Source organism: Penicillium expansum, assembly GCF_000769745.1.
Source record: "Penicillium expansum strain MD-8 chromosome Unknown contig52, whole genome shotgun sequence".
NCBI classification, from domain to species: domain Eukaryota; kingdom Fungi; phylum Ascomycota; class Eurotiomycetes; order Eurotiales; family Aspergillaceae; genus Penicillium; species Penicillium expansum.
In genome coordinates, this window is record NW_015971294.1 from 165,543 (window position 1) to 184,814 (window position 19,272).

Genomic DNA, 19,272 nt, shown 5'->3' on the forward strand with positions numbered 1-19,272 from the left:
GCTTAAAATAATCGGAATATTTTTTCCAAGTACTGGTTATCGCTACAATGGCTGACACAAACGCCCCCACTGGGCTTTCCAACAAGCTCCAAAACAAGCGCAAGAGACAAGCCGACGACGCTGCTCCCAAGCAAGAAAAGCCCGAGGCAGGCACACCCGCCGAGGGATCAAGCAAGAAGAAGCAGAAGAAGAACAAAAACAAAAAGAAGCAGGCTGAGCACGATGAGAGCCAGTCAACGCGCAAAGACGGCATTGACGAGTCGATTGGCAAGATGGACGGCCGGTTGTTGGGCGATCACTTTGCGCAGAAGGCCAAAAGACACGATAAGGAGCTCTCCGCTGTTGAACTGAGTGATCTTTCGGTTCCAGGTATGGATACTTCCTATTGTTCTGCCAGGGGAGGCCGAGGGTGTTCTAGACATTAACCAATCCACAGACTCCGCATTCCTCGATACCTCTTCCTTCACCTCCACCCGAAAGCTGGAGCAACTCCCCGAATTCCTCAAGTCTTTCAGTCCTAAGGGTGCCGACCTGTCAAAGTCGTCTGAGAAGAACGGCACCCCTCATACACTAGTTATTTCGGGTGCTGCTCTGCGAGCTGCTGATGTTGTACGGTAAGTGGGCAACTTTCAATATGTTCTCTGGTATTATTTGAAGCTGGGGCTGACAATTAATGTTGTTAGGGCACTTCGTTCTTTCCAAACCAAGGATAGCATTGTAGGCAAGCTGTTCGCGAAGCACATCAAGCTGGAGGAGGCGAAGCAGTTCCTTCAACGTGCCCGGTCTGGTATCGGGGCTGGAACCCCAACCAGAATATCTGATTTGATCGAGTCTGGTGAGTTTGCTCCGTTGCTATATACAGATAGCTCTACTTCGTTATGTATACATATGCTGATAGTTGATCTTCTAGGAACTCTCAACTTGGAGGAGCTAGAGCGCATTGTCATTGATGGCTCACACGTTGACCAGAAGCAACGAGGCATCTTTGACATGAAAGACACGCATATGCCGCTGTTGAAGCTGCTTACTCGGCCGGAACTGCGTGAGCGCTATGGGGTGAAGAAGGGTGTGAAGATCTTGGTGTTCTAATCTAACACACTGATCACAAAATTATATACTGGTATACGATTTAAGCATATGTAAACTCGAATGAATGTACTCATACAATTGTGTAGCGTGGTGGGTACTATCAATTGATGTAATAAATTGCGAACTATAAAAATTAAGGCCTTATCGGGAATCCGATTCACCGCCTCCCGAGACCGGCAAAAATTAAATTTCACTTTTCTCTCCGCCCGACTATTTTTTTGGAGCTTGAGTCTCGTTGCGTAGCAAACTTTCTCCACCTCTTTTCTTGTTTTCCTTAACACACATCCCAAGACTTTCATTCGTCTTGTTTTCTGTCCCATCCCACCATTGTCCCCTTTTACCACAACATTTACCCCACACAAACTACTACAATGGGCGATAAGCGCAAGCTCGTGCAAGATGAGGTGGTCGAGCCTGAGGGCAAGAAGATGAAGAAGGAGAAGAAGGACAAGAAAGATAAGAAGGAAAAGAAGGAGAAGCGCAAGGCGCAAGAGGAGTCCGAGGTTGTCGCTCCCGCCGAAACTGCTGCCCCAGCACAGGAAGAGGTGAATGAGAAGAAGGAAAAGAAGGAAAAGAAGGACAAGAAGGACAAGTCCGAGAAGAAGGAGAAGGTCGACAAGAAAGAGAAGTCTGACAAGAAAGAAAAGAAGGAAAAGTCCGACAAGAAGGAGAAGCGCAAGGCCGAGGAGGCCGATGCTGAGCCTGCTGCTCCCTCCGAGGACGCTATGGATGTTGACGTGACCCCTGTCGAGAAGGTGGACGCCGATAAGAAGGAGAAGAAGGACAAGAAGAAGGACAAGAAGGAAAAGAAGCAGAAGAAGGAGAAGACCGAGCCCGTTGCTGAGACCGAAGAAGAGCCTACCGCTGAATCCGCGGAGGCCGAGCAGGCCCAGAAGAGCTCCCGCTTCATCTGCTTTGTCGGTAAGTAATTTTAATACAGGTGGAATACTTTGAACCGAAGACACAGGATTAATCAAAGCATGTGCGCATATGCAGGCAACCTTCCCTACTCTGCCAACCACGAGTCCTTGAGCAAGCACTTCGAGAAGAACCCCCCAGCCACAATCCGCGTCGCAACCAAGAAAGAAGACCCCAAGAAGTGCCGCGGCTTTGCATTCATTGAGTTCGACAACTACGACCGCATGAAGACCTGCCTCAAGCTGTACCACCACTCCAACTTCGACGACGGAAAGTACCCGCCCCGACGCATGAACGTCGAGCTGACGTGAGTTATCACCCCCAATTGGAGAAGATGATGATCATTTCCGAGTCTTCTCCAAAGAAGGAAATCCAATCGCAACCATAGACCGTATGCTGACTACCAATTCTAGTGCTGGCGGCGGCGGCGCGAAGTCCGAACATCGCAATGCCAAGATCCAGGCCAAGAACGAGAAGCTCAATGAGGAGCGCCAGCGCCAGGCTAAGGATATCCAGAAGGACAAGAGAAAGCACGAGAAGAAGGCTGCCCCGGCTGGCGGCTCTGGTGCCAATGCTGCTAGCATGGATGGCGCAGCTGACACCGCTGTCAGCGCTGACAACGATCAGTGGGCTGGTCTGCACCCTAGCCGCAGAGGTCGTGTTTAAATCAACAAAAGCCGCTGGGCCACTGCTATGGGTTTGACGGTCTCGACTGTTGATGGATCGGAACAGTGTACAGCAAGGTGTCCGGAGCATCTGCAGGCAGCTGGACATTTTGATAGCCATGCATTCAGGAGCATCAGGTTTGGCCGGTATTTTCTTCTGTGTTCCAAAAAGTACTTACTTCATGTCTCTATTGCTTGATTTTGAAGATACCAATTCATATGTTCTTTTCTGTGGTTCTTTCCCAGCAAACTGCCCGAGTGCCGCGGTGGAGATCTATCATGACATAAACTACAGATAATTTAGAATGACCAGGGTATAATCTCGGAATTAAGGATATCGCAGTTGAATTGGGACAGACTATGAACAAGGGCCAAGAAGGCAAAGACAGAAAATATCCCCAAGAAAAACGGTCAATGGATTTCATCACAAAACGACTGAGAGGTCGGCGAAATTAAAAAAAAGCCTCTAACTACCCAGACGCCGTATTAACTATATATTATTCATTATAGCATACGAGAACATGGGGAGACGAGTCAAGCCGAACAAACGTGCTCTACAAGATGTTGCATTTGACTGCCTTCCTCCCGGATTTCGTAGCGGGACGGGGGTTGAGAACGGCCCTGTGACAGACAGTTAGAAAAAAACAGATTCGAACACATAGTCGCCAGGAAAGAGAGTAAAAACACACCGGATGGCTTCATCGAACACGCTCTTCAGGTTGCGTTGTGTCAGCGCCGAACATTCAAGGTACTTATGTGCGCGAATCTCCTTGGCCACGGCCAAGGCTTGTTCGTAGGAGACGGTCTCCATCTTGCGTGCGCGGAGGGCTTCCGTAGTCGCACGGTCGTCCCTCAGATCGAGCTTGGTACCGACGAGGATGATGGGGACATTGGGGGCGTGGTGTTCGATCTCAGGGAACCACTAGAAGCGGGAAACAGTTAGTCGCATAGAAATAGGAAGAGCCTGCTAGAACTCTTGCGTATGCTCGGCCCGTTCGTACCTTCGCTTTGACGTTATCGAACGATGGTGGGCTGACGATGGAGAAGCAGATCAAAAACACGTCGGTTTGCGGGTAGGATAACGGTCTCAGACGATCGTAATCCTCTTGTCCAGCAGTATCCCACAGTCCCAGGCTGATCGGCCGGCCGTCAACCATAACACTGGCCGTGTAGTTGTCAAAGCTATAATGGAATCAATGTCCGTTCGGGATTCAAGGTTTCGCATTGAGGGGCAGTGGGTACGAACACAGTAGGGATGTATTCACCCGGGAAAGCATTCGTTGTGTACGAGATCAAGAGACATGTCTAGAAGAGAGGGAATTGGATGTTAGCATCTATCGCAAGATTATATGGAGCAGGGATGAAGTGTTGGGGGATGTACTAACTTTGCCAACTGCACCATCACCGGTCACCACACACTGCAGGTATCGTCAATTAAAGCCGCGCATCGCCATAGATCAAATCAGATGCCCACCTTCAGTGACTGAGTAGCCGGACCCGTCGCCATGTCGCAAAAATATAATCAAACCAAATCAAGCCGAAGTCCAACAGGGGGCTGTTGGGGGGGGGGTGTGGACGATAAGGGGCTCGGACCGAATGACAACGATAACGTGGAAGGACACAATGGCAACAAGGGTATCTTCAGAACATTAGCTTTAGCTTCAGGGGGACAGCTTTGAAGAAAAGAAGCTAGGAGGCTGGAGCTAGGGAAAAAGAGGGGGTGGGAAAGATGTGGAGACCAAGAAAATGAGGATGAAAGAAGATTTGAAAGAGACTCACCAAAAACCAAAACAAAAAAAAGAATAATATATGGGGTTGGAGAGAAAGAAAGAGAGAGTTAGAAAGGAGAGAGAGAAAAAAAAAGGAAAGTGATCAGACTAGTTCCCCTAGTCAAAGTCACTAAATAGATTGTTTGAAGTGGAAGAGATCGAAACCCTTTAAAAACATAAGTCTCCACTTATTTCTAAATATTGAAAATGTGCGTATCTAAATAGATGTTATAAATATGTAAATAGATATACGGAGTGAATGCTATATATCTATATATCTCGATATCTCTATATCTCTATACTACATAGTCTCTCATATTGCTTTTCCCTTTGGTTACTCCGTGTGATAGGGTCAAATATCTCCTAAAAATCTCACAGACCTCCTATATCTCTTGGTAAGCCATCACTAATGCACCAATCGCATGACAATTAAATCACGAGTGACGCTGGGACATGCCATAGCGTCTACTTAATATCGAATCATTATGGGAAACCCCAGAGCTAGAGTGCGCTTATGCATGGTCCATCAACTATCCTATTTATATCTACCCAACCACCCCGGACATCAGCTATATATGGGACTTGATTTGATCTGGATCCTAAAAAAGTAACTTCCAAAACAAACAGAACCACCTACAGTCGCGATACGCCCCTCGAACCATTCAAGAACCCACCTGCCCTGATCTCCGCCGGCTTCGTCAACAGAGTGGATAATTTCCCCGAGAAGGTGCGGAAATAGGGTGATTTGACGTGGGTCTGGATCGCCGCCGGGTTCTTATACCTATACATATATAAAAAAGCCGATCAGAATCTTAGAATCTTGGAAATTGTGGCAAAGATGCTCTTGCGAATTAGATTGGGCCGAGGCACGGTCGCCCTCTCCATGCGGGGGAACTATCAGAGGTGGCCTATATCGATACCTCAATGGTTGACTTACCTCTCAACAATCACAATCTCATTCTTGTCCTTGATTTCAAATGCGTAGTAGATCAGTGTGTCCGGTTCGTGTTCTTGCACCTTTTTGATAACTTCGGTCACAAGAGTAGCTACCTGGAGAATAACATAACATGTCAGATATTTGAACTATCAAGTAGTATGAGGCTTGGCTGACTTCTTCAAATTTCTCTGGCTTTGGAACGAAAATTGCGGTGACGTTGATTTCGGACATGATGACCTGTGGTTGAGTGGTCAGCTGGTAATGTACCTAGGTAGTAGCGTGGTATCAATAGAACGACTCACTTTTTCAATGTAAATTGAATGATATCCAGGTGCCTTTGATCAGATATTGGAGTGATATGAATTCAAAGAGCTAAAGAGCTAGGAGCTAGGAGCTAAAGAGTTAAATATGTAAATGCATTGAATGCGGATCATATAATCCATATAATCCACCTGGGCACCCGAATATCGACCTCGGTCCATAGCAAGTGGGGCATTAAAGTCCAAACATGATGTACGTACTCCATATATTCCACATATATGACTTTAATGTATTGAAATATCGGCTATTACCCTAGTTGCTTCTTTCATCCGATGATGTCTATCTAATTTACCTTGAATATAATGTTAAAATCACGTCTATTTGTGTGTCCTTGTTTAATGTACATTGTACCTGATGGTATGGAAGGTAATACATGTGTATATAATATCAGATATCTAATACTTAGTTATATTAATTGACTACATACTATAAAGAGTGTTTGATGTAGTATCTTAACTCGTTACCTACATATTGGACGTATGCATATTAACATGATGTTGAACTGCTTTAAAGTGGCCCCGGGATCATAGAGATTACATCATCAACTAATGCCTCAGGCATCAGCTGATTCAGCAACCGCCGAGATTCGTCTCGCCATCGAATCTCCCGCAAATCATCGTCCACAATCAGCAGACAGGTTCCCCACATCTCCCTCCAGCGGGCCGATTTCTCCGATTTACGGCACATGGACTCCATGAGCACTCGTTCACGTTTCGTGGGTCTTTATACCGGCTGAACGCAGGCTGATCTCGATGGATTTGGGGTATCGGAACATACTGGCACCGGATGGGCCACATTACTCCATCCCGCCGAGCGACTTTCGGTCCCCCACAATACCCCGGCCACCCCCGGTTATCGATTTCATGCAGAGAAGTTCGGAATCTTGCGAGATGGAGAAGGCTCCGCCTGTCACAGGCAAGCGCCGAGGTGGCAGCCGGAAAGCCTGCAATGAATGTAAGCAGCAAAAGGTGAGTCTGTGCATATCTGAAATTACGATGCAATTTTATCCAACCCAACCCCGACCGTATCGGTTCTCCGACAATCACGCTGATGTCTCAAACCTTGATAGTTGAGATGTGATATTGTTCAAACGCCAGCTGCGGCTTGTTCGCGTTGTCGTAGGCTTGGAATAGACTGTAAAGTTGAACAGTCGTTCAAGCGCATCTCTAAGAGAAGGTAAATCCTTTTTCGTTTCATGTTTTTTTTTCTTCTTCTTCTGTCGCATCATATTGACTCCATTTCATAGGCGCAATGCTGAAATGGAGAAAGAGATCGCAGATCTCCGCCGCCGCCTGGGACCTAATTCAGATCATGAGCAAGGCGTAGAGCCTCATGAGTCCCATGGAGGTGATGAGATGTCCCATTGTTCAGAGGATGTCTTTGCTCGCCGTGACTCGGCCGCAATTGACCAATCTCGACCTGTTTCGGTGCCGGTTGAATCTCACTCATCTATAGCAACTCCTTTGACTATGAAAAGGGATGGTTCTATTATATCACAGGATGAGGGTCAGTGGAGACTGGAAGATATTTGTCTCTCTAGAGCCCGAGTTCTTCGATTATACGAACAGTATGCGCTCTCCATTTCTTTGACCCGCTTCTGCGATTAACATCTATATAGATACTTTACTTATTATCACCCCTTTCTTCCTCTTTTGAATCCACCCAAGCCCCCAGAGGTGTATCTCAACCGATGCCCTCTTTTGGCGTGGACTATGATCTGTGTTGCATGTCGGCGGTCTCAATATGAGCCTGGCCTCTTGAGCGCACTGTCTGGACCATTTAGCAGGCTGCTTTGGTCAACCATCACTAGTGTCCCGCAGGATTACCGGGTTGTGAAGGCCCTTTGTGTTCTGTGTACATGGCCTCTTCCGACTACAAGCCAGCGCACCGATGCAACTTTCATGCTCAGTGGCTTGATGATGCAAATTGCTATGCAGCTTGGGCTACACCGTCCGGTTCAAGCGGAAGAGTTCACAACATTCCGCATGGAAGTTCAGGGTGAAGCTCTAAAGGACCGACTACATACGTGGGTCATTTGTAACATTGTGGCTCAAAAGTGAGTATTTTCTTTCCATAGGCATTTATCAAAGACTGATTGTGGATTCGGCAGTGTTGCGACTGGTTACGGTCAGCCACCGAGCACAATATACGACTGGGCCCTTGAGCCTGCCTCTTTGAGGGATGCTGACTACCGGCTTCCCGATGACCTGGCCATTCGGTTGCGTATTGAAAAGTTCTGCGACCGAGTGACTAAGGCATTATACAGTAGCAAACCTGAACCTGTGGAGTTTATCAGTGCCGACAAGCTTGTAGTTGTGCAGGTCTTGGAAAGTGAACTCAGAGACATGGATGTCGAGTTTGACGGGAAAATATCCGGTAAGTTGTTGTGGTATCATTCCGATTTGGCACCGCTCACATTCGCACCAAGCAATCAACACGATCCATCTCCGAGCCGCAGAATTGCACTTCCGATACTTCATGTTTTTGGGGTCCACTGTACGAAGCGACGATCTGATCAAGCTTTTCCTTGCAACAACCTCCTTCCTTGGTCGAGTACTAGATCTCGAAACATCGCCAGGTGAATTGATCGGTCACTCCACCAACTATATTCTTCAAATGATTGTGTCGGCCGCTTTCGCTCTCATGAAGTTATTGAAGAGCAGCTTCAGTCGACACCTCGATTTCAACCATGGCAAACTTCTATTCAACGGTGCGATCTCAGCAATTCGCCGAATCAGTGTCATGGATCACGACCGTCCCATTCGTCTTGCAGATATTCTTGCCCAGATGTGGAATGCTACGAGCCTAGAGCCCGCCGAAGAAGATGCTTTACAGCTTAAAGTCCGCTGCCGGATGAGCATGAGCCATGTCTACGACACAGTTTGGCGTTGGCGACAGCGGTTCCGACCGGTCAAAAGCCTTGAGGAAATGCAAGGTAAGTCTTCTTTGCTTTTTTCCCCCTTTTAATCGGTTTCTCCCAGTTTTTAACAAGGTTCTTTTCATAGCTGCTGCCATAGCGGCGAACCAAGATATACTGGGTCCGGCAGGACACATGACGCGGCAGCAGGACAGCTCCCTGGAGGATCAATCTTTGATGATGCCAGCTCAATTTGATGAAGGTGGAGCATTTTTCAGTGAATCTGGATTTTCGGAAGTCTTTGATTCACTCAATTGGGTTTTTGATGGCATTCCTGACTCTTTTGTCGCTCCTCCAGTTTTATAGCTGCCAATTACTGGGATTGCGGGTGTTTTTGTATGAATGTTGATATTCGATTCCTAGCGACGATACCAGAATAAAAGTGATTTTTTTTTACTGTATAGTACTTAATACGAATATAATAATGTACATAAATACGTACATCTACTCCGTATAGGACTAACGTACCCCTACGCCGTAGTTCGTACACCAAGTTAACAAAAGATCCACTTGTGTGGCTGAACCCGCCATTACGTCTTGACCCCAATAACTTCAGGGACCTCCAGGCTAAGGACATTCCTATAGGTTCACAACGTTTCAGCCCAAGTGAAACTCCAGAAGGCTGCAGCATTTCCTGTTCCTGGACTGACCTCATTTTGATCGGCACCTAACCGCCATCTCCACCAATACATAATAGAGGTGTGGCCCGTGAGGCTTTCCGTTCCCCCCTCTATTTGACTCCTCCTTCTTGACATTCCCTCAAGTCAAGATCGTTTCAATGTCGGATTACGCCCTACACGATTCCACGGCGATACCGACGCTTTCCGATGCGCCTCCGTCGAGCGCCGGTCGCTCATCCCACGGGGCCGAGCAGACCCAGCCGACCCACGAGGCCATCTCAGACGAGCTGAAAGCCCGCCTGGACAAAGTTATCTACTCCGATGTGAGCAGACGCAGTCAATTCACCGCTAGGTGCATATTTACAGAAAAAGAAGCAATTATATTAATCCTAAGTAGATCGGCATAACCACACTCCTTACTCGGCTGAAGCAAAGCGTGGCCTCCGCCAAGGTTAGTAGTCGTAAAAGGACTCCAACAATAATCGCAAACGCTGACACGTTATCTACTAGGATTTCTCAACCTTCCTGAAAAAGCGAGGGTCACTCGAAGAAGAGCACGCTCAGGGGCTAAGAAAACTGTCCCGCGTGATCAGCGATGCGTCGCAACGTTCCGAGAACCGACAGGGCACATACAGTTCCAGCTACAAGGACATCCACCGAATCCAGGAGCGGATGGTCGACCATGGCCTCCAATTCTCCGTCTCCCTCCATCAGATGTCCGATGATCTGCACGAGCTCGCTGCCAACATCGAGCGCGGCCGCAAGCAATGGAAACAGACGGGTTTAGCTGCGGAGAAGAGGGTCGTCGATGCAGAATCGCTGGCGGAAAAAGCAAAGGCAAAGTACGAATCATTGGCGGAGCAGTATGACCGTGTTCGCACGGGAGACAAGCAGGGCGGAAAGTTCGGTCTCAAGGGCCACAAGTCTGCGGCGCAGCACGAGGAGGAGTTGTTGCGCAAGGTCCAGAACGCGGATAGCGATTATGGGTCTAAGGTTCAGGCTGCTCAGGCGGCGCGCCAGGAGCTAGTGTCTACCCACCGACCACAGGCGGTACACAATCTTCAGCAGTTGATCGCTGAGTGTGACTCCGGATTGACCCTGCAACAGCAGAAGTTCGGTACGTGCGATTTATTTTTACGCAAGTTGTCTTGTTGTTCATTGTTCATCGGCTAATGATTTACAGCTACTTTCAATGAGAAACTGCTTCTAGGCCAAGGTCTCTGCGTCAACCCTTTGAAAACCGATGGGGCATTAGGACCTAAGAGCCTTGCCGAGGTTATTCGTCAAGTCGATAACCAGAAAGATCTCCACGAGTTTATTCTAAGCCACGAAGGCAATCCTGGGGCTGTGGCTTCAGTACAAGTCAAATATGAGCGTCACCCTGTAAGTCTAGCATTGTTCCTCGATTGATTCACTACTCTAACGCATTGATTAGACACTTGGTGGTGGTGGGGCCGTTTCTTCTGCTTCTACTTCTGCGGTACCTTCGCAACCAATTACTCAAAATAAACGTGTGTCAACCATGCCGCAGGCATTTACCTTGACTAATATATCTTCGCCAGCGCTTCAACTACCACAGAGCAGTGATCGATTGCAGCAATCACCTTATCCCGCCGAGAAGACCTTCACTCCGCCCCCAGCCGGCACAGCTCCCTACCCAGTTTCAGGACCGCCTGCTCCGGAACCCGCACCTAAGATCCCGCTGTCAATGGCAGGGCCTCCCCCAATGGCAGGGCCTCCCCCAATGGCAGGGCCTCCCCCAATGGCAGGGCCTCCCCCAATGGCAGGGCCTCCCCCAATGGACAGGAATTTGCAATTGAATCTCCCTCCATTGAAGCCAGTGTTTGGCGTTTCGCTGAACGACCTGTACGCCCGGGATGGAACGGCAGTTCCTTTCATTGTGTACCAGTGCTTCCAAGCAGTTGAGCTGTTCGGTCTGGATATGGAGGGCATCTATCGACTTTCCGGTAGTGCCAATCACATCAGCCACATGAAAGCTGTATTCGACAATGGTAAGCTTGATCAGACACTTGAGGGAATAAGGGCGGCTTGCTAACCCTATCAACAGACTCATCACAAGTCGATTTCACAAATCCGGAGACCTTTTACCATGATGTCAACAGCGTTGCAGGACTTGTGAAGCAATTCTTCAGGGACTTACCTGACCCTCTGTTCACCACTCAGTTCTACCAACAGTTTGTTGATGCTGCTCGTAAGTAGTGTTCATATCATGAAGAGAGCATATAGTCCTGTGTTGAGAAACTGACAATGAAACCGCAGGCTTCGACGATGACATCCAACGCCGAGACTCGATGCACGCCCTTATTAACAGTCTGCCCGATGCTCATTATGCTACTCTTCGTGCTATCATTCTGGTACGATATCCAACAAGAACCGTAGTCTTTATGTTCATCAGATACTAATCTAGTCCATTGCAGCATCTCAACAAGATCCAAGAACACTATACCCAGAACCGCATGAACGCGGGCAATCTAGCCATTTGCTTCGGGTATGTCCTTGCCCGCTCTCCATCCTATACAAACAAGTATATCATCAGCTATAGACCCGCTAATTCTCGTTATAGACCAACCCTCCTGGGCTCTAATTCCGGTGGCAGCATCGCCGACGCTGGGTGGCAGGTCCGTGTCGTCGAGACGATCCTGAATAACACATTCCAGATCTTCGACGATGACTGATCAATTCGCCCCCGGCCCGTTCTTAGTTTTTTCCTTGTTTTGTTTGTTGGAATATGAGCGTTGGTCCGCGGACCCACGTATAATGATCTTGATGCATCGCTTCCCGGTGCTCTTTTGAACCTCTTCTTTTCATCCATCCGTACCTCTTGTTCCTGTGTGTCCTGGTGTTTCCTCGGAGTGATACCTGTGCTATACATTAATATTGTGCCTTCCAATTGTACATATACATACTGCCTAGTCGTTTAGTTTTGACTTTTTCCGGTCATGAGCAACGTATAATCGTCTCACCGATGATGTCAGGTTGAGATGCAGCACATATTGGCCTATTTGGTATCATATTAGTTGAAAGTATATAAGATACCACCAGCAATAAAACTCTAGGAAATTGGTCAGTTGGTATGGCTGTCTACCCATTCTACCTTTCACGTTGTTTAGGGCATTTGTTCTAGGGCCAAGGCAATGATGCCAAAGAAGCTTGAAGCTCGAGTGTATAGCGTGTTTGGGAAGATGATAGTAGATCGCGGGAAGGTCACTCTGAGACATTGATATTCATTTATACAAGTAACGGCTCAAAAGAAAGGTAGAATTTGATCAAAACAGGTGGCTATGGTACATGGGAGGTGTAAATGCTTCTATATCAGGAGGTTTCCCGAAAGAGAACAGACCAGAAACGAAGCTGAGCTGAGCCTCTGTTCAGTGTTAGGCCCAAAATGAGGAGTTGCTAAACAGGAAATAAGACAGGCAGGTGAAATAAAGAATAATGTAGCAAACCCATTCGTTGTTGATCGATCCGGCAAGATGAAACTTTTGGCAAGGGTTTTTGAGTTCCTTATAAGGAGCTTGCAGCTGGGGTCTCCGAAGAGCCGCGGGCTCCGAGCATATCATTCTGACAGAAAGAAACACAAATCACAATTTGAGATGCGACTCAAATTTATTTCTGGCCCATCGACTCCTTGATCATATCCAGACGCTCGAGGGCCGACAAGCCAGGCATGAAGTAGGGGTTATTCCACGCCTCATCCAATGAGGTGGGGTTGATGTGGCCCCATACTTTCCAGCCCTTATCCTGGTCATTCCAGCGGAGATGCTGAATGACAATGTGCTCGACACAGTCCTGCTGCTTGGTGGAAACGGCGGTATCTTCCGTAAGTTCCTTTCCACTGGCGTTCTGGACCTGAGTTGTGGTTGTGGACTGTCGGCTCGTGATGCGCACGATAATTTGACGGATGCCGGATTTCGGGAGATCGGGGATGGATGTCGCGCGGTCTGAGATGACGCGGAGGCCGGTGAAGTTTGTGCTTGGCTTACGCAGGTATTTCACCAGTTTCCAGGTCACTTGCTCGTTCTTCGGGCGGCGTTCGATACCTGTGCTGAGTTTCTTGACGAGACCGTCGCAGCAGATCTGGCGGATTTTAGGAATGTTGCCTCTATAACAATTCATAGTGGTTAGTCCCGCTTAAAATTAAATAAGGAAATGGCGCATGCTTACTCCGCAAATGCTGTATACATATCCTCCTGGAGTCTTGCGGCGAAGTGGCGACGCTTACTTAGGAGAAGAGGAAGGGTGTTTTCGCGCTTGCAATATTGGAGTAGACTGCAGTACAGTTAGATAATATGATCTTTGAAAGTATATGATATATGCGGCTCTTGCTCAACGTAACCGCCACTAGGGCGATAGAGCGTACCGAATATTCCGAGGATTCGGGGAGAACTAACCTGGCGTGGTTGCTCAACCAGGCCTTGAGCCATGTCCATTCCATGTGCCATCTATCGCGTGGTGCCTTGAAAACTGAAGGCATATCCCTCCACAAAGGTCGGACAAAGGTACCTGGTAATATGCCAATATCATTTGGCAGATCGCCGAGCTTCATGCCCTTGGTTCTGGTTTTGAAGGACGGCTGCACTTGGCTTGGAGGGCGGAAGTTCATTTGTCTCCCACGCCATTGTTGGGAGGTCTCGGAGAAGGCCCGACACTGTACGAAGGAACCAGAGGGTACAATTCGAGCGGATGTGCCCACGGGCATTCGTAGGGTAGACGCCATTGCGAATCGGGTTGATTAAGAGAAGTGGTTCCTGGCCGAAGAACAGAAATCCGCGGAACTGTCAGTCACGTGAATCACTCCGCAGGTCGACAGCAACAACTGGCCGGGAGATTCTAGTGAACGAAGCGCCCTCTTATCGAGGCGATAGCTTATATCTTCCTCACAATTTCTTTAATACAACTGTCATATGTAGAAATAATTTGAATGTATAGAATTAAACTGCCCTCGGAAAAAAAGACACCGCCCGCCACACTGGGTCTAATATCTACCAATTAGGGGACTCACAAACAGCTTGACAACAACCCAACTTTGAATCTTATCGAGAGCTAACGACTCGATCGCAACGCCCATACTATACCCCTTCCATTCCTTGCGTGGCGGCCGCATATGCCGCGATTCAGAATAAAGGCTGGCTCCTCAACGTAATGCCTCTCCTCCACCATACACTCCCCACGACTATCCACACCAACGTCCACAGCGAGGTCCAGACGTGAATCTCGCGCGATCGGTTCTTCCGCCTAGCTACCTCACCACTTTGCCCGAACTACTACAAAGCCAGTTGGCTAAAGAGGTGGCTTCTCCATCTGCCTCGACTGTCCCGCCTTCGCCGACTTCCTCTACGTCCGATACCCCACTCAGCAGCGATGCTCCTCCGTCAGCACTGCACCCGCGGGTTGCTGTCATACTTGGAGTAGACCGCAGGTGGTATATTCCGCTGTTGGTATGTCGGGCTCTGAGCACGCTTCCTGCTGCCTGGTGGGGCTTGCGATGTGCCTTTACCTTCCTCGCCGAGTTGCTACACATAAGGCCGGGTATGGGACGAGAGGGATGGACGGCGGCGATCGTTGGTAGTGTTGGACAGGAATGGGATGTTGAAAGGAGGTTCCGGGTGACGGAGGTGGCATTGGCTATTATGTGGGTATGTGGTATTCCCGCCTTGATATGTTGGCGTATATCCTTTTTGATATACTACTTGCTGGTGTTCAACCGTGTACTTTGATACTGACTACTTGACAGTGCTGTGCATCTGCATATCTTTCCTATTTCTTTGCTGATTGCATGATGTCTCGATGGTCGGTCTTCACTTCCCTTAAATGTCTCACTGTTGTCCTCAAAGCTAATACATGATATATTCAGGCTTTTAAACTACACTCCACCAGCTGTTGTGATCCGACTTTTAACAACCAATGGCCTGATTGCATACATCACTTCTTGGGTCCTTTATCTATCTGGTGCATCCTCTGACCCCCGACTCCTTTTACCAGCTTGGATATCCATAACAACTGTACGTTACCTTGACTCCCAATTGTTGATCTACCTTACAGCAGCCACTAACCCTTCACCTAGTCTTTAACTTTTGTCTACCACGCAACGCAAAACCATGCAACCATAAAACGTGAAACAGCAGCATCGCTACTAGTCGTTTCCGTTGCAAGCTTCCTAAGCATGTCCTCACTGCTCATGCAGCTGCATCTGACCCGCGAAAACGAACCAGAAGTGCCTGTCTTCGTCATCACCCGCAAACTTTGGGATTGGGCTGTGGCCATCTTCCTGCGCATGCGAGTCGCGGGTGTCGCGGATGACCGTATCCTTGTTGGAGAGCTGTAGCTTGCTTACTTGCCTGCTGGTTGCTGGGCTTTCTTTTCTTTTTCTGTTTCGGGGTATCTCGCAGAGTTGATTCCACAGTCTGGACAAGCTGGACAAGCGTTCTTGGCTAGACAGGGTGGATGATTTGTACATTTTGGGGTTTGGTTTTGATTTAGTTGTAGACTCTTTATCTGTGTCTTGTGTCTTTGGACTTGTTGCGCTTTATACCCCTGGCCTAGGGATGTTTTTCTTTTCAGACATGGTGATCTTTGATAGATCTAATCTATTATTTTTCTTGATTGATTGATTCACAATGCGAAATTCCCCAGTCTTTAAACTAACCTGATAGGTTGAGATTAAGTCTATAATTTACTGTATGTTGCTGCATCAGCTGGAATAAGATACTGGACAACAGTTCAATTTCCTTGTTCCCAAGCAATGGACTGCATCCCCAAGAGAGGGGCAGCAAAAGAGTGAGAACAGCACAAAGATTAACTAGACGGTAGAGACCGAGAAAACGGTTCAGCAAAAGCACGCCCTGAGTTCAACCTGGATCTCCTCGATCAGCCAGATTGACAATTGACCATGGGAATGCAATGGCAATGAGCAATACAGGCAAATGTAACCCCTTTCAAAGGATAAAAGAATAGAAAACACACGCGAAGTGATGAAAAGAAAAAAAAAAGTGTTGTCTGTCTATGCAGATAATGGGTATCTACCAACTCCTCGTTCCGTCATAATCCCGTCCTTAGAATAGCGGTCGAACCACCCCGCTCTCCCTGCCGATCATGCGGGAACGATAGGCAGGAGGCACACAGGTGTAGCGGGTCATTTCGACGAAGGGCCCAGGTCTAACACGCCAGGCACAAAGTGGTGGGGGGAGAAAGCAAGACATTCGATCGATGTGAAGGCCAGTATTGTATACGGCCGGCGGATGAGGGATGCTTCCTATCCCACCGCTCACAGGGCAACATAAACCGGGAAGAGGGGACTGGAACAAGGCATGATGTTGGTGATGGGATTAGAACCCGTGGACCTAGAATACGACAGATTAGAACATGGTGATGATGGAGGGCAGTTATTGGGGTAGCGACATACCTTGATGGTCTTGGCATCAAGCTCGAGTCCCTCCTTCTTGTCAGTCAAGAACTCCTGGACATCCTTTCTCTGGTCTCCCTGCAGCTGAATCACCTCGCCCATCTCGGTGTCAGAGACGATGGTGCCATTGCAAGCTAATATATGGTTAGAATCTGGACCGGACACACACATGCACAGGTCACAAGACATACCGAATTTCTTCTTGATGACCTTGAGAATCTTCTTCTGGTCGAACTTCTTGGGCAGACCCTGAACAGTGGTCAGAGTCTTGCGACCATTGCGTTCTGTTGTGAAACAAGTAGTTAGTATGTACCCCCCTTTTAGCGCCGGCGAGTCGCAAGAGTAGCCAGGGGCGGTGAGGACGGGAGAATAGACGTACGCTGAATCCGTATGTGGATATAGTTCTGAGACTGTTTAGTCTCGCCGGTATCTTCGTCGGCTTCGGCGAAGGGGTCTGTAAGATGCACATGTCAGCCTCAGTCCAGTACCAAATTGCTACCCCGCCGCCGTGAAACTCGGTGGAACAGTGGTGGGGAGAGCTGAAATCTACAGCGTTGACACTAGACATGATGAAAGACGTATGTCTCATCTGCATATATAGTATTCATAGCTGTGGATATGCGTGGGTGTGGGGGGTGAAGCCCGATACGCGCCCAGGAGGGGAAAGTGGCGAACTTACCGAAGGTCTTGAGGTTTTCGATGGACATAAACTCGGCCTTTTCGTAGTAAACGGCGTTTAAAATGGGTATTGATGGAGTGAGCGAAGGGCGAGATTCAATATCTCTGTAAAAGATCGGAGCGTGTGTGGTTAGGGGAGAGGAGATGCTGTGGTAGAAGAATGGGAGAGAAGAAGTGGCAGAGCCTTTTGAGGCAAGAGTCACGTTGTGGGGGAAGGCGGTGTGTGACTAAGCGATACGCATCCAAACACCCAGGGCCGTGAACATTGCGATGCGCAAGAACTATTGGGTGGAAATTATATACAATTATAATTTAAACTAGCAAATAGTGGCAATTATGGTGGTAAGCAGACTTGCTCATCTTTGATCACAAGGACAGAACTTGGGTTGAATATTGGTACATCGTGACAACAATAGATAAAGGGGGAGATCTCTCACTCCAGACTCAGAATCTGATGACCCGCGAACAATTGATCCATCGTAGTTCAGATAATAAACTGTGGAGATTAAAATGTGTATTTGGGAGGATATCAAGGAGGTTCGGGCGTTCAAGAGGCCAGCGGGGTCGGTGCGGCGGCACCGGTGGTACCCCCAGGAGCCTGCGGAGGCAAGAAGAGAGGGAAATAGGTCTAGAATGGTTTGTTAAGTTGAGTGTGTCGCAATTCTGTAGGTTCTGGATACATACGACAACCAATGCCATCACTATACCACGCCATGAGATTAGTCCTGCAAGCACGAGAGGGGTACGTAGAGGGGCATGGAGAGCAACGAACAAGACATGAAAACCGACATGTAGGCCGGTGTAGAAGCAGTCTTCTTCTGCTCTGGGGATTCACCCAACCAGGACTGAAGCGAGAAGACGAAAGATACCCTGTTTCCGAGTCAGATAAGCTGGGCAAACCATTGACTGCTCGTCTTGCTCTTACCATCCGATCATGCTGTGTCGCGATACTTGTCAATAATGTCCATAGCTAGTGTAAGATGTGCGACTCACCGGTTTCGAGTAAACATCTAAGAGATCAAGGTCAGGGTCAAGCTATCGCAAGGTCAGATGTTGGGGTAACGACTTACAGCCGCCATGGGCATAGTGCTCGACATTGTGCCTGTTACATAGCTCAATCAGCCTTCATAATCCTCGCACTCAAGTATACCATTGCTGAAGCGACGAAGGTGTGGCGTACTGGAGATATCGGCATCGCTGCTGCTCTTGGGCGGATCGACATAGGGGATCGCTTTTCAACGTTAGCTTTCACGCGTCAAGACTTGAAGTAATTACTGCTCCACTCACCGAGATCAGCCCTGCGCATATCTTTCTTTGACGACATTGTGTGGAGGTATGATATTAAGGTGATGGGTTGAGGTAACCAGAAGGATCGAACTGGCCACCCCCCGTGCGAGTGCCAAGGCGGTGCCAGTCTGGGCTAGACTTTCCGAGAACACCCCGGATTGAATATCTCCGATTTGGAGGAACATCACTTCTTTCTCTTTTTCTTTGTGCTTTTCATCAGTTTATCCATTTATCTTTTCTTTATCTTCTCTTCTGTATCCCACAAATGGAGCTATTCTTGAGTGATACCCTCTTGTTGAGAATACTATAAGTAGGAATCAGAACATGTCAAGTTTGAGCACAAATAGAACAACAAGTGACATTACATTCACCGCTACAATATGTATGATTTACAACTTACGATTCATATGGAGATCAAGGCATTTGAATCTTGGCTACATATGTATGAATGTAATAGCATGAAGACAATATGTTGTACGAGTAAAAACCCACCGACATCCTACAGGGTTTGTGTAATGATCTAAATGTGCTGCAAGTGTGATGGCTGTGCATCGATCACTTCCTACGGAGTACATAGAGTACATAGCATGGTACAGCGGACTCCGTAGGCTCCAACCTATGTATGTACTGCAAATCCCCCTTGCAGTT

The 19,272-nt window shown here is 48.1% G+C and overlaps 9 protein-coding genes across 9 annotated transcripts; 5 read left to right on the top strand and 4 right to left on the bottom strand.

The window, feature by feature from the left end:
* Nucleotides 1–47: 47 nt before the first annotated feature.
* On the top strand, nucleotides 48–1,089 carry PEX2_019950 (uncharacterized protein; the record flags this gene model as incomplete). The annotated part of the gene is made up of 4 exons (XM_016739270.1): nucleotides 48–369; nucleotides 437–614; nucleotides 684–835; nucleotides 911–1,089. 4 exons carry the CDS (start codon nucleotides 48–50, stop codon nucleotides 1,087–1,089), a joined length of 831 nt encoding a protein of 276 aa, XP_016599209.1.
* A 371-nt stretch (nucleotides 1,090–1,460) lies between these two features.
* On the top strand, nucleotides 1,461–2,673 carry PEX2_019960 (RNA-binding protein; the record flags this gene model as incomplete). The annotated part of the gene is made up of 3 exons (XM_016739271.1): nucleotides 1,461–2,010; nucleotides 2,086–2,314; nucleotides 2,421–2,673. 3 exons carry the CDS (start codon nucleotides 1,461–1,463, stop codon nucleotides 2,671–2,673), a joined length of 1,032 nt encoding a protein of 343 aa, XP_016599210.1.
* A 553-nt stretch (nucleotides 2,674–3,226) lies between these two features.
* Nucleotides 3,227–4,179, bottom strand: racA (putative Rho GTPase Rac; the record flags this gene model as incomplete). The annotated part of the gene is made up of 6 exons (XM_016739272.1): nucleotides 3,227–3,293; nucleotides 3,362–3,594; nucleotides 3,674–3,854; nucleotides 3,919–3,977; nucleotides 4,058–4,090; nucleotides 4,147–4,179. The coding sequence occupies 6 exons, from the start codon at nucleotides 4,177–4,179 to the stop codon at nucleotides 3,227–3,229; spliced, it is 606 nt and encodes a 201-aa protein (XP_016599211.1).
* An 895-nt stretch (nucleotides 4,180–5,074) lies between these two features.
* PEX2_019980 (putative quinol monooxygenase) lies at nucleotides 5,075–5,609 on the bottom strand (the record flags this gene model as incomplete). Its single annotated transcript, XM_016739273.1, has 3 exons — nucleotides 5,075–5,222; nucleotides 5,379–5,491; nucleotides 5,553–5,609. 3 exons carry the CDS (start codon nucleotides 5,607–5,609, stop codon nucleotides 5,075–5,077), a joined length of 318 nt encoding a protein of 105 aa, XP_016599212.1.
* An 842-nt stretch (nucleotides 5,610–6,451) lies between these two features.
* PEX2_019990 (transcription factor domain-containing protein) lies at nucleotides 6,452–8,922 on the top strand (the record flags this gene model as incomplete). Its single annotated transcript, XM_016739274.1, has 7 exons — nucleotides 6,452–6,667; nucleotides 6,850–6,875; nucleotides 6,946–7,266; nucleotides 7,318–7,755; nucleotides 7,810–8,075; nucleotides 8,128–8,634; nucleotides 8,705–8,922. The coding sequence occupies 7 exons, from the start codon at nucleotides 6,452–6,454 to the stop codon at nucleotides 8,920–8,922; spliced, it is 1,992 nt and encodes a 663-aa protein (XP_016599213.1).
* Nucleotides 8,923–9,394: 472 nt separating this feature from the next.
* Nucleotides 9,395–11,932, top strand: rgd1 (putative Rho GTPase activator (Rgd1); the record flags this gene model as incomplete). The annotated part of the gene is made up of 9 exons (XM_016739275.1): nucleotides 9,395–9,559; nucleotides 9,634–9,687; nucleotides 9,747–10,353; nucleotides 10,420–10,619; nucleotides 10,672–11,248; nucleotides 11,305–11,448; nucleotides 11,517–11,611; nucleotides 11,675–11,745; nucleotides 11,821–11,932. The coding sequence occupies 9 exons, from the start codon at nucleotides 9,395–9,397 to the stop codon at nucleotides 11,930–11,932; spliced, it is 2,025 nt and encodes a 674-aa protein (XP_016599214.1).
* Nucleotides 11,933–12,863: 931 nt separating this feature from the next.
* PEX2_020010 (uncharacterized protein) lies at nucleotides 12,864–13,974 on the bottom strand (the record flags this gene model as incomplete). Its single annotated transcript, XM_016739276.1, has 3 exons — nucleotides 12,864–13,359; nucleotides 13,422–13,526; nucleotides 13,649–13,974. 3 exons carry the CDS (start codon nucleotides 13,972–13,974, stop codon nucleotides 12,864–12,866), a joined length of 927 nt encoding a protein of 308 aa, XP_016599215.1.
* An 814-nt stretch (nucleotides 13,975–14,788) lies between these two features.
* On the top strand, nucleotides 14,789–15,582 carry PEX2_020020 (N-glycosylation protein EOS1; the record flags this gene model as incomplete). Its single annotated transcript, XM_016739277.1, has 4 exons — nucleotides 14,789–14,893; nucleotides 14,992–15,047; nucleotides 15,112–15,259; nucleotides 15,322–15,582. The coding sequence occupies 4 exons, from the start codon at nucleotides 14,789–14,791 to the stop codon at nucleotides 15,580–15,582; spliced, it is 570 nt and encodes a 189-aa protein (XP_016599216.1).
* A 1,000-nt stretch (nucleotides 15,583–16,582) lies between these two features.
* On the bottom strand, nucleotides 16,583–18,661 carry PEX2_020030 (Eukaryotic translation initiation factor SUI1; the record flags this gene model as incomplete). The annotated part of the gene is made up of 13 exons (XM_016739278.1): nucleotides 16,583–16,597; nucleotides 16,660–16,793; nucleotides 16,851–16,943; nucleotides 17,039–17,113; nucleotides 17,339–17,521; nucleotides 17,926–17,965; nucleotides 18,022–18,038; nucleotides 18,110–18,207; nucleotides 18,263–18,274; nucleotides 18,331–18,347; nucleotides 18,408–18,439; nucleotides 18,488–18,568; nucleotides 18,625–18,661. 13 exons carry the CDS (start codon nucleotides 18,659–18,661, stop codon nucleotides 16,583–16,585), a joined length of 834 nt encoding a protein of 277 aa, XP_016599217.1.
* Nucleotides 18,662–19,272: the final 611 nt, after the last annotated feature.